The sequence below is a fragment of the Pimephales promelas genome, chromosome 7 (assembly GCF_988280905.1).
Source record: "Pimephales promelas chromosome 7, fPimPro1.hap1.1, whole genome shotgun sequence".
NCBI lineage: Eukaryota > Metazoa > Chordata > Actinopteri > Cypriniformes > Leuciscidae > Pimephales > Pimephales promelas.
In genome coordinates this window covers 9,645,344-9,661,942 of record NC_142775.1, presented here as the reverse complement: position 1 = coordinate 9,661,942, position 16,599 = coordinate 9,645,344, and the positions used below count along the sequence as shown (strand labels likewise).

General features: G+C 41.2%; 1 protein-coding gene across 1 annotated transcript in view; it reads left to right on the top strand.

The window, feature by feature from the left end:
- The window catches only part of acvr1c (activin A receptor type 1C), a 233,698-nt gene that overhangs the window by 140,380 nt on the left and 76,719 nt on the right, over positions 1 to 16,599 (top strand). The window contains exon 2 of the mRNA XM_089133042.1: positions 1,025 to 1,255. Within this exon, the coding sequence (XP_088989168.1) occupies positions 1,025 to 1,255 (231 nt within the window). The remainder of the gene's footprint in view (positions 1 to 1,024; positions 1,256 to 16,599) is intronic.

The window sequence follows — 16,599 nt, the reverse complement described above, 5'->3', positions numbered from 1 at the left end:
TTTAATTAAATTACAATATTTAGATTACTTGGTAATTAATAACACCAAACACCTCTTTTTGTCTGGCGCTGTTGCCATGGTGACTCATAATATCTGTGCTCCATTGATAATGGCTTTTTATAGTTGTGGTGCAAGCGCTTAACTCAGAGTCAGTCAACTCAGAGTTGATTGAACTAACTCATTTCAGCTGTTCTGTAACCGAAAACTCAGAGTTTCCCATCTCAGGGTAAGTCAACTCTGAGTTCAAGCTTTAACTCAGAGTTGGTTGAACCTCCTTATTGAAACGGGCCCCTGGAGTCCGTGTGTTGCATCATTCCTGTCAGATCATATATAGAAGGCACGGCACCGTTCTTTACTCTTAATCGGTCTGCAAATCCAGTCTTGTTTACAAAGCAATCCTCAGTGAAATGAAGCGAAACAGACGGTTTTACCCTCATCAGCTGGAACGTCATTAAAAATAGAGTTTTGCATTCCTATTGGAATCCAGAGGAAGCATATGCAGCGACTGTCAACCAGGCACTGCACAATATTTTGTATTGCTCGGTAGCTTTATCTATTGGACAAATTAGGGGATTCTGGGAAATAAAATGTGATATTTCACCATGCTGAAATTGAATAATTAATACAATAAAAAAATAATTACAAAATAAATAAAAATAAATACAAATGTATTTGTGCATTTTAAAAAAAGAAAGATTGAGTACTTTGCTGTTTTCAGCACATGAGTATAAATTATTCATGCTATAAAATAACTTATTTATTAATAAATACATTATTAATGACCACTTGCAGCAGTTAAATTAATTTAATTTATTAGCATTTTATTGCCTTAATTGTATATCCTTACACTTCAAATTCAGCTATTTAATTGGATGTGGTACACCCGATATTTATGATTTATTGTGTCATACATATCAATGACAATACTGTTTTTACCGTGCCTAAAGAAAAAGAGTTTAATTCTAAAAGGTGTGACAGTGACTTTTCCCATGCCAAATATTAATCTATAAATCTTTTCTCTCAGCCTTAAAGTGTGTATGTCACTTGTGTGTGAACCACACTTGTGAGACAGAGGCAGAAGGAGCGTGTTGGAACTCAGTGATGCTCATAAATGGGAAGGAGGAGGCAGTGAAGTCCTGTGTGTCCCCATCAGAGCTCAAGGGTCAGGTGTTCTGCCACAGCTCCAGAAACGTCTATAAACGCAACTGCTGCTTTACAGACTTCTGCAACAATGAGACGCTGCACTTCAATGCAGGTATGACAGGCCATTTTTATCTCCCATATAGTGTTCTAATTCTGAACTAAAGTGACCTAGAATTAAACATTATTAAAGGGGGGGTTGACTGCTTTTTTTCTTTGCATGATTGTGTTCATGGGGTGCAATATAACATGTATTCGTGGTTTTTCGTTTTTAAAAAGTCTTATTTTTCATAAACTTCACGTTTATTGTCAGCCGCGCTCTCCTCTGTCCTCGAACGAGCGGTTGACTTCCTGATTATATGAAACCACTCCCTCAGAAACACGTAGTGGGCTCAGATTGGTTAGCTTGCCCCGGTGTGTTGTGATTGGCTAAACTGTCCCTTACATTGTCCGGAAAGTTAATGCCCATTATCTTTAGGGGCGAAACAGGCACGTCATGAGCTCCGGTCCAGATGTAAATATGTGTCGAACTGCAGTATCAGTTTGAGGCAGAATCAGACCGAGTAAGCCGCGATGAAGAGAGTGAAGCAGAACCTCAACATGCATGGCTCTCAATAAACGTTTCTGAATGATAATTTGCCACATTTTGTTTAACTTTATACACGTTTGTTTTACACAATAGCATCTGACTGGCAACAATAGCAACTGACTGGCTACTAATGTTATACTCAAACAGCATTGGCAAGTTTACGTTCTCGATCAAATCGAAAATAACGTCATAAAACATATATACATGAAAAATACATTTACAACATTAGTACTTATAAAAAATTAATCTTTGTACGCGTTTATCGTAGACACAAAATAGTATAACTAATAGCCTAGTGGCAATAAAGCCAGTGCTGGCTTTATTGAAAAAAATAAAATACAACAGCTTCGTCTGGAATTATACATGCAAATACATTTAAAATGATTGTCTTAGCCTACTTACAGGTTGTGGCCCAACAACTGCTGCCTCTGGTTTTAAAGTTGGATCTGCTTCATGTTTTAGTTGTTGAATCCGGTGTTGGAGATTCTGGAAGCTGTCTTACGTAAAATGCGCAGCACAGAGAGCTAGATTACGATCGTCATTTTCAGGAACATAATCAAACATAAACAGTATCCATTGTTGACGAAGTACAGCGTCTGTGGGAAGCTCAAAGACATAAGACCTGACAGCTGCGTGAACATAACACAATCAACGAGCTGGAGCTGCTGAAATGGTCTGAAATATGCGCATGCCCTTTTCTGCATATTCCGGAGGGAGTGGTTGATGCTAATGTGTGGGTTAGTGACGTACCATAACCCAGCTGTAGTCCCAATCGAGTCGTTTTTGTAGGCGTTTACACTTCCTGGTTTTTAAAAGATGATATCTCTGCTTACACTGAACTTTCAGCGCTGCAACTTTGCAGATACTGTTCATGCACCAACAGCAACATTACACACTAGTTAAAATGAAAAAAGTGAAATCGCAGTCAACCCCCCCTTTAACAGTAATTGTTTTAGTGTGTGTTTGGTTTGGAGTGTTTTTGTTTACTGAATAGCAAATCTTTCTTTGCTCAGTGATAGTGTATGATATAACAAGGCTGCTTGGGTAATTATCGGGCAGCCTGAGAGTTATTAATACTGTTTGTATCCTCCGGCGGCTGTCTCAAGCCCGGAACACACCAAGCCGACGCCAACGAACTAGCGCTGATGAAAGCCGACTGTGTTGTCGCCTCTCGTCCGCTCTCATCGAGGTAAAAAGCTGCACTTGAACACACCGAGAGAATTGCAGCCGACTGTCAGCTAGAATGTGCGTTCTGCGCCTGCGCGTAATGAGCCAACTGTCTATTTCTGCAGATATATTTGTCTATATTCGTCATTCAAAAAGGAAAACCGACGCTGCCGGCTGCAGATACACATAATGTAAACAAAGCAGCGCGTGCTTACCATTTTGAATATCAATCCACTTTCTTTATTCCACTCCGCTCACGTTAATATTGAAATATTCGCCAAGGAACACTCAGGTAAGTCAAGTCAAGTCAAGTCACATTTATTTATGTAGCGCTTTTCACAATACAGATTGTATCAAAGCAGCTTCACAGTGATAACATGAAAGTAGTACAACACAGATCAATAATATTGTTAAATATTAAATATTAAATATCCCCAACTAAGCAAGCCAAAAGCAAGGCAACCTTGGGAGAAAAAAAACCTTGGAAGAACCCAGGCTCAGTCAGGGGCCAGTTCTCCTCTGGCTAACATTCATATTGTTTATATATATATATATATATATATATTAAATATAAATATTGTTTATATATAAAACGGCTCCATAACATATCGCCGGCGTTGAGTCGTCTCTTCACAGGCGTTGGTCTTCTCATCACAGGCGTTAGGTAAGATGACGTAACATAAGAACAGCCTTCTATCTTTACCGTTTTGACTTCTTTGCTTGCTGTTTTGCTTTTATTCTCGTGCACTGACTGGCTTTTCAGCTTAGTGAAAGAGTCAGAGTTCTCTCTTTCCCCAACCAACGCATTCTCATCCTTTAGCGTCATATAGAACGCTATATGACAAAACGGCGCTATACTACGCACATGGCACCCGTTATCGTTAATATAACACGCGCTGTGATGGTTAGGTTTAGGTGTGGGGTAGGGTAGGGTAGTCTGATCTTACGCTAAAGGATGTATGACGCCTTGGGTTCGCGTGAATATTAACGATAAAGGGTGCCAGTATAGCACCGTTTTGTCATATAGCGTTCTATGTGGCGCTAAAGGATGAGAACGGGCTGCCCCAACGGCCCAACGCCGATTCCACATGTCGAATCGGGGCGAAACAAAGTCGACGAGAACTATTTTCAGCCAAAGGCACGGAACCGTGCGTATAACACCGAGGAAACTTAGTTGGCCGACGCACAAAATCTGCCAGACTGCCGACCGTCGGCTTGGTGTGTTCCGGGTTTAACAGTTGGCTTGAGACTGGTGCACCAGAGTAGAGGATGGATTAATGGACCATTGTTAGGAAAAGGTGCCCTTTATGCCTGACCATTTCAGGAAAAAAATAATAAAAAAATAACACATTCGGGGACTCCAATATTTTTATTAGTTGTCAACAATATGGGGCTTTCTGCTACTATTACATTTGGACCAAAATTATGTCACTTTCACAAATATAAAAGACTAAGGGACAGATTAATGCATAGGGCAAATTAGCGTGAGTGTGTGATTCCAAAAAACCACTGATGGGAGTGGAAAGTTCGGGGGGTGATCTACAGACGCATGCAAATTAAAGAACACAGCCAGATCATTTCCATAATGACCAACTCAATCTACCAAGAGCAGCGCAATTCGCGTCTGGTTTAAAGGGCCCATATTATGTCCCTTTCTCAAGTCTCTGATGTCCCCAGAATGTGTATGTGAAGTTTCAGCTCAAAATACCGAACAGATCATTTTTTTACAGCATGTTTAAATTGTCATTTTTTGGGGCTCAGAAAAACGTGCTGTTTTACGGTGTGCCCTTTAAATGTAAATAAGCTGCCGGCACAGGGAGTGGAGGACAATTTCTCTCAGGACAATTTCATTTCGTTTGTATGTCCTTTCTGAGTTATGGAACATTGTTTAAAAATTGCAATTGCAGTTATATTTTCTTTCCTGTTGTTTTGTACACTCCTTGGCCACTTATTGTTAACACAAATATCTAATTCTAACTAAATATCTAACTGAATACATTTAGACATATAGACATGGCCAAGATGACCATTGAATTTCAAAGTGAGCATCAGAATGAGGAAGAAAGGTATAAGTGACTTTGAACTTGGCATGGTTGTTGGTGCTAGACAGGCTGGTCTGAGTATTTCAGTTACCTATCTACTGGGATTTTCATGTACAACCATCTCTAGGGTTTATAGTGGTCCAAAAAAAGAGATGTATATAGTGAGCAGCAGGTCTGTGGGCAAAAATGCCTTGTTGACGCCAGAAGTTAGAGGAGATTTGTCATAGTTCAAGCTGATAGAAAGGCAATAGTAACTCTGTTGAAACAAATAAACAAACAAACAAACCAACAAACAAACAAACAAACAAACAAACAAACAAACAAACAAACAAACAAACAAACAAACACTTGATACATCCAAGAAGAGCTTTTCTGGAGACACAACACATCAAACCTTGAAGCAGATGAGCTAAAGCAACAGAAGAACACACACCTGTGCCAATCCTGTCAGCTAAGAACAGGAAACTAAGGCTACAAAGGATCACCAAAATTGGAAAAAAGATGATTGGAAAAATGTTGCCTGATCTATGAGACTTGGTTGCTGCGACATTCAGATGGTAGATTCAGATGGTTCAGATTAACTAATTTACCATCAACATGGATTTTTTTTTCCTGGGAAGAGCAGTCCCATTGCCAGTTTTTCTTTTTAAATGATCCTGTAACCTATATTAACTACAGTTGTGCTCAGAATTAATGGCACTTAAATTAAAACTGGCTGTAAAAAATAATTCTGCATCATTTATCCTTTTGATCTTTCATTAAAAAATTGCCAAAAATCTGACCTTTCATCGAAGTAAAATAATTGAAAGTGGGGGGAAAATCACATTATGAGTTTTTCTCCAAAACATGTTGGTCATCATTTTTGGTACCCCTAGAATGTTTTACGAGTAAAATATCTCTGAAGTATATTCCCATTAATGTTTACCTTTTTTAGCACCAGGGTGACATGAAATCATCCAGCCATGACTTCTTGTTTCACAGGAGTTTAAATATGAGGAAACACAAATGCCAAATTCCCTTAATCATTAATTACAATGAGTAAAACAAAAGAATATAGTTCTGATGTGCAGCAAAAGATTGCTGAGCATCACAAAATAGAAAGTGGCTGTAAGAAAATAGCTAAAGAATTGAAAATCCCCATTTTGACCATCAGAGCAATAATTAAGAAGTTCCAAACAAATAAAGATGTTACGAATCTGCCAGGAAAAGGACATGTGTCTATATTGCCTTAATGGACGGTAAGGATGAAAGTTTGAGTGGCCATAGACTCTTCAAGGATCACAGATGGAGAATTGCAGAGATTAGTTGTGTCTTGGGGTCAGAAAGCCTATAAAAATTTAAATAATTAAACAACCCCTACATCACCACAAAGGTTTGGAAGGGTTTCAAGAAAAATCATTCAAAAAATTAGCAAAAATATAACCTTCCTGTGGAGTAAAATAATTGAAAATGGGGGAGAAATCCCATTATAAAATAAACGTTTTTTTTTTCCAAAACATGTTGGCCACATTTATTCATACCTCTAGAATTTTTTTATGAATAAAATATCTATGAAGTATATTCATATTAAGATTTACCTTTTTTAGCACACCAGGGTGACAGGAACATGAAATTGTCCAGTCATGACTTCTTGATTCAAGGCAAGGCAAGTTTATTTATATAGCACATTTCATACACAGTGGCAATTCAAAGTGCTTTACATGGAAGAAATTAAAATAATCAAAAGAAATCTGAATAATTAAAACAGTTTAGAATAAAAAAAAATCATAATAATAAAAATAAAATACAGTATCAAAAATAAAATGAAGTACAGTAACAGTCAGACGAACAATGGCACAGTGCTCATTCAGTAAATGCAATTAATATAAATAAAAACAGTTAAGAGTAAAAGTAAAATAAAATAAAGTAATACCCCTATCTGAGATGGAAAAGATTGAGCTGGTTTATGATGTTACTGGGCCTCCAGCCCAGGGACTTCCTGTACTCTCAGCAGTAACTTACTTCTTCACTTGCCTCATCGGAGTGAAGGCTCTCCCGCTCTCCATCAAAATCTCTTCCAGTATACCCCTATCTGAGATGGAAGAGATTGAGTTGGTTTACGGTGCTACTGGACCTCTAGCCCAGGGACGTAGACCGTTGTACATACTCTGCTGGGGTGGTGCTACACCAGTAATGCCCAGCGGGGCCCCCACAGAGCACTTTTCTCCCCTTAACGACGCTCTCAGCGACTTCTTATACTCTCATGAGTATAAGTAACTTACTTCTTCACTCGCCTCATCGGAGTGAAGACTCTCCCGCTCTCCATCAAAATCTCTTCCAGTATACCCCTATATGAGATGGAAGAGATTGAGCTGGTTTATGGTGCAACTGGACCTCCAGCCCAGGGACGTACTCTGCTGGGGTGGTGCTACACCAGTAATGCCCAGCGGGGCCCCCACAGAGCGTGTTTCTGCTGCCATTACCCTTAAAGACGCTCTCAGCGACTTCTTATACTCTCAGCAGTATAAGTAATTTACTTCTTCACTCGCCTCATCGGAGTGAAGACTCTCCCGCTCTCCATCAAAATCTCTTCCAGTCAGAGCAGTATTAAAGCAGTACAGTAAAACAGTCAGACGTACAGTGGCACAGTGCTCATTCAGTAAATGCACAGCTAAACAGATGTGTTTTGAGTCTGGATTTGAATGTGACTACTGTAGGAGCACACCTGATCTCTTCTGGAAGCTGGTTCCAGCTGCGGCTGGCATAATAGCTAAAAGCAGACTCTCCATGCTTAGAGTGAACCCTTGGTATTTCTAGCTGATGTGATCCTAATGATCTGAGTGATCTGTTGGGTTTATATTCAGTGAGCATATCTGCAATATATTGAGGTCCTAACCCATTGAATGATTTATATACCAGTAATAATACTTTAAAATCAATCCTAAATTTAACTGGGAGCCAGTATAAAGACCTGAGGACTGGTGTGATGTGTTCATATTTTTTGGTCCTGCTCAGAATCCTGGCAGCAGCGTTCTGTATGAGCTGCAACTGTCTTATGGTCTTTTTGGGAAGGCCAGTGAGGAGGCCATTACAGTAATCCACCCTGCTGGTGATGAAAGCATGCACAAGTTTCTCTAAGTCTTGACTGGAAACAAAGCATCTAATTCTTGAAATATTTTTCAGATGATAGTATGCTGATTTAGTCATTGCTTTGACATGACTACTGAAACTAAGGTCTGACTCTAGAGACACGCCAAGATTCCTGACTTGATTTTTAGTTGTTAGACCCCTAGTGTCGAGGTATGCATTCACCTTGAGAACTTCATCTTTGTTTCCAAATACAATGACTTCAGTTTTGTCCTTGTTTAACTGAAGAAAGTTTTGGCACATCCAACTATTTACCTCATCAATGCATTGGCACAGGGAGTCAATGGGGCTATAGTCGTTTGGCGATAGGGCTAAGCAGAGCTGTGTGTCGTCTGCATAGCTATGGTAAGCGATTTGGTTCTTTCTCATTATTTGGCTCATTGGGAGCATATACAGGTTGAACAGGAGTGGCGCAAGAATCGAGCCCTGAGGGACTCCGCAAGTCATGAATGTCCACTCAGACTTATGGTCCCCTATACTCACATAATAACCTCTCCCTTCTAAGTATGACCTGAACCATTTTAGGACTATCCCAGAAAGCCCCACCCAGTTTTCCAGCCTGTCAAGAAGTATGTCATGATCACAGGAGTTTAAATATGAGGAAGCACAAAGACTCTTCAAGGATCACAGATGGAGAATTGCAGACATTAGTTGAGTCTTAGGGTCAGAAAGCCTATTTAAAAAAATCAAACAACCCCTACATCACCACATGTTGTTTTAGAGGTTTTTAAGAAAAATGCTCCTCGCTCATCCAAAAACAAACTCCAGCATATTCAGTGTTAAGACATGTCTGGATCTTCAAACAGCACAGGGTTCTGTGGTCAGATGAAACTAAAAAAAATAGCTTTTGGCAGCAAACACACTAGATGGGTTTGGTGCACACAACAATAAAAAGTACCTCATGTGTACAATTTAATCTTAATTTAATCTCAATTTAATCTTATCTTCCATCAGGACAACGATCCAAAACAAACATCAAAATCAACACAAAAATGTGTTAGGGAGCACAAAATGAAGCTTCTGCCATGACTGTCCCAGACCCTGACCTGAACCATATAGAAAATGAGTGGTCTGAACTGAAGAGAAGCAGCATCAACATAGATCTGGGAAAGAAATTCTGTATGGAGGAATGGTCTCTGATCTCGTGTTCTCGAAACTCATCAGGCATTATAGCAGAAAAATAAGAGCAGTTATCTTGGCAAAAGGAGGTTGAAAAAAAGTATTTAATAAAAGGGTATGAATAATTGTGTCCTGTTTTGGAGAAAAACATGTATTTTATAATGTGAAATTTTAATTTAAAATTAATTTTTGATATGTTTTAGCTTACCTCAAGGGTATCCAAGATGTAGGTGTCTTTGTTTCCACCGCATTTTAAATTTTGACATTTTTTGGTCAAACTGTTGTTGTCTGTCAGTCATACACTGGAGGTGAAGGGGGTCCTCAATCGTTTCACCTCAAAGAGCATGCACAGAGAAGTCAAAATTAAACATGATTTAATGACTCGTACATGTAAGTACACATTGATGGCCTAAGACACAAAACCAGCGGTTTGTGTGAGAAAACAAACAGTACTTATATCGTTTTACCTCTTGTAATTGTCACGGTGTGGCTCTGGCAGAGGAACGAGGAGACCGGAGTGTCGGGAAGAACAGGTTTTTAATATATATACAGTATAAACAGGCAGTCAGACAGGAACACGGGCACCACACGGGTTCACAATAAACATCAATAGACATCGACTGACAAAGACAGAGTAAAACTGAGGGAACTAAATACACAGAGTAATCAAACATAATGGGGTGAAAACAGGTGAAACAGATGAAACAGGATGCTGAACGGGAGGCTGATGAGGGAGTGAGTTCAGGTGTGCAGACGAGAGGATCATGGGAAGTGTAGTGCAGGAGACGCAGACAGGATGGTGCAGACGCAGACTGTGACAGAACTGTGACGATCCGAGGGCTGAGCAGGGCGTGGTCAGGGCGGAGCAGGCTGAGGGCGTGGCCAGGGCGGAGCAGGCTGAGGGCGTGGCCAGGGCAGAGCAGGTTGAGGGCGTGGCCAGTGCGGAGCAGGCTGAGGGCGAGACCAGGGCGGAGCAGGCTGAGGGTGAGACCAGGGCGGAGCAGGCTGAGGGCGAGACCAGGGCGGAGCAGATGGAGGGCGAGACCAGGGCGGAGCAGATAGAGGGCGAGACCAGGGCGGAGCCGATGGGAGAGGAGACCAAGGTGAAGCTGAGCGACTGACGAGACAAGGTGCTGACGAGGGATCAAGGGACCATGGTGATAACACAGGCTCAGGTGACCAAGGTGACGACAGGGGCACGGAGGGACACGGTGAGGGCAGAGGGAGTGAGGGCGGACGGATGACTGGAGGGAGTGAGGAGTCCAACTGAACCGGAGGGGTGACATAACGGGGCGGAGCCAGAGGAAGGAAGTCCATAGGTGAGGGGAGGATGACGAGGGAGTGAAGGGAATCCGGAGGACAGAGGGAGCCTGGCCGAGCTGGTGGACTGAGGGGCCATGGAGGAGCCGAGGGAGGTATGAGCCACGGGGGAACCAATGGGACCGGGGGCCGAGGAAGTGTCCATGTGGAGGAGTTGGGAGGCGAAAACCGGGGATCCCACGACCAGGTTGGGTCAGGGGAGCTGGCAGACGGAAGGGCTGACGGATGCATGACGGGAGGAGGTGGGAGAGGGAGGCTGGGTGGGATCCTGGTCTCGGGCTCTGGCTGGACGGTCTCGGGCTCTGGCTGGACGGTCTCGGGCTCTGGCTGGACGGTCTCGGTTTCTGGCTGGACGGTCTCGGGCTCTGGCTGGACGGTCTCGGGCTCTGGCTGGACGGTCTCGGGCTCTGGCTGGACGGTCTCGGGCTCTGGCTGGACGGTCTCGGTTTCTGGCTGGACGGTCTCGGGCTCTGGCTGGACGGTCTCGGTTTCTGGCTGGACTGTCTCGGGCTCTGGCTGGACGGTCTCGGGCTCTGGCTGGACGGTCTCGGGCTCTGGCTGGATGGGGCTGGGCGGAACCAGCGATGAGGAAAGCTCGGGCTGGATGGAGCTGGGCGGAACCAGCGATGAGGAGATCTCGGGCGTTGGAGTGGGGCTGGTGCCGTCGTCAACGGTGAAGGAAGATCCACATGACACCAGCACCCACTCCACATAGGCAGCGAAGTTCCACAGAGGACCCTCCCCGGACAACAGCTCTCTGGTGGCGGTGTTGAGGCCAGCATATAGGAAGCTGCAGAGGCTGTCGTCCGGGAAAGATGTGGCTGGGACGAGGGAGAGGAAATCCGCCAAGTGGTCCTCGAGTGAGCGGTTCCCCTGCTCTAAGCAGAGCAGATTGAATGCAGCAACGAGGTCCATCTCCTTTTCTTTGTGGTCGGTCGATCTGTCACGGTGTGGCTCTGGCAGAGGAACGAGGAGACCGGAGTGTCGGGAAGAACGGGTTTTTAATATATATATAAACAGGCAGTCAGACAGGAACACGGGCACCACACGGGTTCATAATAAACATCAATAGACATCGACCGACAAAGACAGAGTAAAACTGAGGGAACTAAATACACAGAGGAATCAAACATAATGGGGTGAAAACAGGTGAAACAGATGAAACAGGACGCTGAACGGGAGGCTGATGAGGGAGTGAGTTCAGGTGTGCAGACGAGAGGATCATGGGAAGTGTAGTGCAGGAGACGCAGACAGGATGGTGCAGACGCAGACTGTGACAGTAATCATAGCCATGACAAAATTATCTGACGGCACGGGCGCTTCGGTCTGCGCATGCGTTTGAAGTGATCGTTTGCGGGCCTACGTCACTCTTTGTTTATACAGAGATTTCGGAAGTTTTACCTTTCACTAAACATATTTAGATAAACGGGAAACCACAATGGAAGACGATTTCGGTATATCTAAATATGTTTAGTAAAAGGTAAAACTTCCGAAATCTCCGCGTAAATATTGAGTGACGTCACACGCAAGCGATCACTTCCGGCGTAACATTGAACTGATTCAGTTCGGTTCAGTTGGACATTGAACAACTGATTCAGATCACTTGGATTACACGAGGTAAAAACGATATAAATACTGTTCGTTTTCTCACAAAAAACGCTCGTTTCGGGTCTTAGGCCATCAATGTGTACTTACATTTACGAGTCATTAAATTATGTTTAATTTTGACTTCTCTGTGCATGCTTTTTGGAGGACCCCCTTTGCCTCCAGTGTATGACTGATAGACAACAACGGTTTGACTGAAAAATGTCAAAATTGAAAATACTGTGGAAACAAAGACACCTACATCTTGGATGCCCTTGATGTAAGCTAAAACATATCAAAAATTAATTTCAAAGTGAACTATCCCTTTAATTCTGGCCACAACTGTATATGTATAAATATTCACACAGGCATCAGAGATCACAATATGCATATTACAATATGTATGCAATATATACATATATTAGAGGTGGGCATAGATTATTTTTTTTTAATCTAGATTAATCTAGATTAAAATGGCTCATTTGAATTCAAGGCGTGTGCTATACCCACTAATAACCTCGTAGGTAGTTTGTAATTAGGCCTAAATATGTTTTATACAAGATTTAACACTGGAATGTTCATATAAATAATGATAGTAATCATAATTATTTTATTCTATTGTCAACCCTAGTTTTAAACAGCACGAAATAATAACTAAATCAGTTGTTTTTTGTTGTTGTTGTTGTTTTTTCATAAGGTTAATTCTAAACCCATTTGATCTACTTTTCTTCTATGTAACACGAAATGAGTTATTTTGTAGTGTCCGGGAAGCTCTTTTTCTTACAATAGTCCTACAAATAAATAGAGGGATGAAATATCTGATGAAAGTAATGCATAGCCTAATACAGAAATCAGCTGCTTGAATGACATTTGCTGATGTTATTGGATTTTCAGGTGAGATTCAGTTAACGGATGCTCTGAAATCACTTCATACGTTTTCTGTATCCGATCTTGAAAAGGTGTAAATGCCCTCCGAAACTCCGATCACTCAAACCACATCAGAAGGTAGTCTTGGCCACATTCCAGACGAAACTGGACATGTGTAAATGCATCTGGTTGTTGAAACCACATATGTAAATTACTACTCCCAAAAATGCTAAAAAATAAACGTGTGAGAGCGTGTTATAGGCCATATGTCGTGTTATTTTAGTCAGATATGACGGCGCTACTGCGACACGCATCACCTCAGATGAGCAGCTGAACGCCTATCAAGCCAGCGCGCCACAATCTATCGCAAATCAAAGTGAAAGTAAGTCGCAGACACTTAACACTAACGTTACCATCTTCATTAAAAGTAAAGAAACTTAATGATCTTACCAGGTTGCCGCTCTCTCTTATTGCTGTCTTTGCTGATTTTGAAATTAGCCGATGATCAAAATGCAGCTCATCTGTTGTTTTCGGTGACGTGCACTTCATTAAATCCGCATAGCGTGGGGGAATTGAAGATCGGATTTACATCCGTTTTGTAAAAACACATGTATGTGACCAGGTGTAGCCTAAATTGAATCGTTTTGATAAATCAGATAGGCTAGCTATCCGATCTGAGAAAACGCATGAAGTGGCCAGGTGTAAACAGCCCCAGACGTGGCGCGGCGCTTCTCGTTCGGTGTGCGAGTGCGACCCTTTTTACGGATGTGTATTTCCCTCATATTAAATATAAAATGCATCTCTGATATTTTCCTAATGTCTGGATAAACAGACGTTTCAATATATTGGTTTTAAATGGCCCTTACGGTACAAATCGACTATATCTGCGCTAAAATATCAAAGTGAAAGTCATCATAGCTTGCGTGGTATATTTAGCTCCCAACTCAACTGTGGGAATAAATTAACGGCGATATTTTTTTTATCGCCCGACAAGAGTCTCACGTTAACGCAGCACGTTAACGCCGATAACGGCCCACCCCTAATATATATATATAAATTTATATATATATATAACTTATATATATTATATATACAAGTTACATAATGAAGACACACTGCCAGTTCACTTCCCTGTTCACACACACACAGTTCCAGTGCAGGCTATGAGAGTCCCCTGTTGGATAGCTAGACATTGTTCAGGTCCCCACTTGGCCAGTGTAGAGCGATAGGGCTCTGTTAGTAATATAGACATGAGTGTATATTTTAGATATAAAAGAATGGTGTGAAAAGGGAAAACATCCAGTATGTGGCTGTCCTATCGGTGAAAGTGCTTTGTTGATGCTAGAGGTCAGACGAGAATGGGCCGACTGATTCAAGCTGATAGAAGAGCAACTTTGACTTAAATAACCACTTGTTACAACCGAGGTATACAGCAAAGCATTTGTGAAGCCACAACACGCACAACTTTGAGGCGGATTGCTTACAAAAGCAGAAGACCCCACCGGGTACCACTCATCTCCACTACAAATAGAAGAGGCTACCACAAGAGCTTACCAAAATTGGACCGTTGAAGTCTGGAAAAATGTTGCCTGGTCTGATGAGTCTCGATTTCAGTTGAGACATTCAGATGGTCAGAATTTGTCAGAATTTGCCGTAAAGTCAGAATTTGGCGTAAACAGAATGAGAACATGGATCCATCATGCCTTGTTACCACTGTGCAGGCTGCTGGTGGTGGTGTAAATGGTGTGTGGGATGTTTTTTTTTGACACACTTAGGCCCCTTAGTGCCAAATGGGCTTTGTTTTAATGCCACGGTCAATCACAGTAGTAGTGTGGTGTTCCTAATAATCCTTTAGGTGAGTGTATATATACAGTAGTAACAAGAAATATATAATCTGAGATCATATTTATAAAACTGCAGTCTGTAGTTTTTCCTCCTTGGAAAAACATTTTTAGATCAACTTTATGTGGGTTGTGCCTCGGCACGGCCCAGCGTGGATGAATCCAGTGTTTTGAGGAGAATATGCGGCTGTCAGTCACTTTGCCCGGTGTGGACACTGCATTCAGAATCACAGATTCTACTTTTTGGAAGTATGACCAACAAGAATTTTCACTGGTAAATGTCATCTGAACAAGAAACTTTTTGTTCGGACCAACTAAGGGAAAAAAAGCATTGCAGAAAATCGCGCTGATTTAATCTAATAATCGCTTATCATATCACGTCAAAATAAGCAAATTATACTTTGTTCTCAATTTGTTAATGTTAACAACATCAGCATTGCGTTACTACTTTCAATGTGTATTAGGGCTACCTATAGTTCAGTACTCAGTAACTGTATGAATTAAGCGAACAAGATCACTACTGTTACATAATTGAACTATTGAAATGTCTTATGTTTTCAGCAGAAAAAAGGCCATCTCTGTGTTTGCTTTGAACTCCTTAAAATACGTAGTTTACGCCACCTTTCAAAAGCCCTTCCGATATTTATCCTTGTTTTCACATGGGCCCAGTTGCAGTCTCTTTTTTTCTGTTGCCACTCTGAAGTCTTTAGCATTTTACTTTAAGTGAATCTCCAGTTGTCACTGGTTTGAACCTTTCTGGAACTGCTTTCAAATTGAAAAGTTTAATTATATCAAGTGCTGTGAGAAAAGGCTATAAATCTCCACCTTCAACATCCTCATACAATATAGCTTTTACTAGCCGAGACTTCTTTTTGTGTACAGATGTGACGCAATGAAAAAAAGACATGCTCGAAATTCCCACGGAAGTCCACCAGTACCACTGGAAATAAAAACATTATTACAAGCTTAACGCTTTGAATTGAGCAAGCAGACAGTTTTGAACACTGGCTAGTTATGTACTTGCTCAATTTACTTTTGGATAATTTTTAACCCAAAAAAGTTACGGACTGCAGCTTTAAAGCAACGGTTTATCGATAATGGGAGAATATGTAAAAGTATGGTAGATGGGTTAAATTGCGCCGCTACTGTTGGGGCTAAAGGAACAATAATTAACATGATAACAAAGAGCTGGCTGACTTTTTCTATTTGTTGACATGACGTGGTAAGATTTAACATATATTAGATTGGGTGTCCACCTGAGAGATAATCACCATTATTATAAAACCATCACATTTATTTACCTTGAACAAAACTGAAAATGTCTCAAAAATATATGAGACAAACGTAGTCAGAACGTGAGCTGCGCTTTTTATTACACTATGCGAACTCACTCTAAGGCCCACCTAGAAGAAAACAAATAGTTAATGTCGTTGTCGTTAGTTAATAATGTCGTTTTTTTTTTTTTTATATAAGTGTTATATAAAGGTGATTTGAAAAGAGAATTCACATAATTATGTCTTTTAGGAGTAGTTCCAGTTTATGGTAAAAGTCCACACAAATTTTAAATACATTTCTTATTACATGTATTTATTTTTTATTGACTATGTATTTCCTATTACATTTATTTTTTATTTATTGATTAATTGAAGCTCTCTGAAATAGAAAGTCCATTACCATTTTCTGCTCGTGCATAAGACATTGCTTATGTTTCTTTCCAAACAAAGAACTGGCTGGCTTATTTTCTATAGAAATTATTCCAGGCTTGGCCAGCGGACAGAGTGTTCCATCTCTCTTGTTGTTGTGC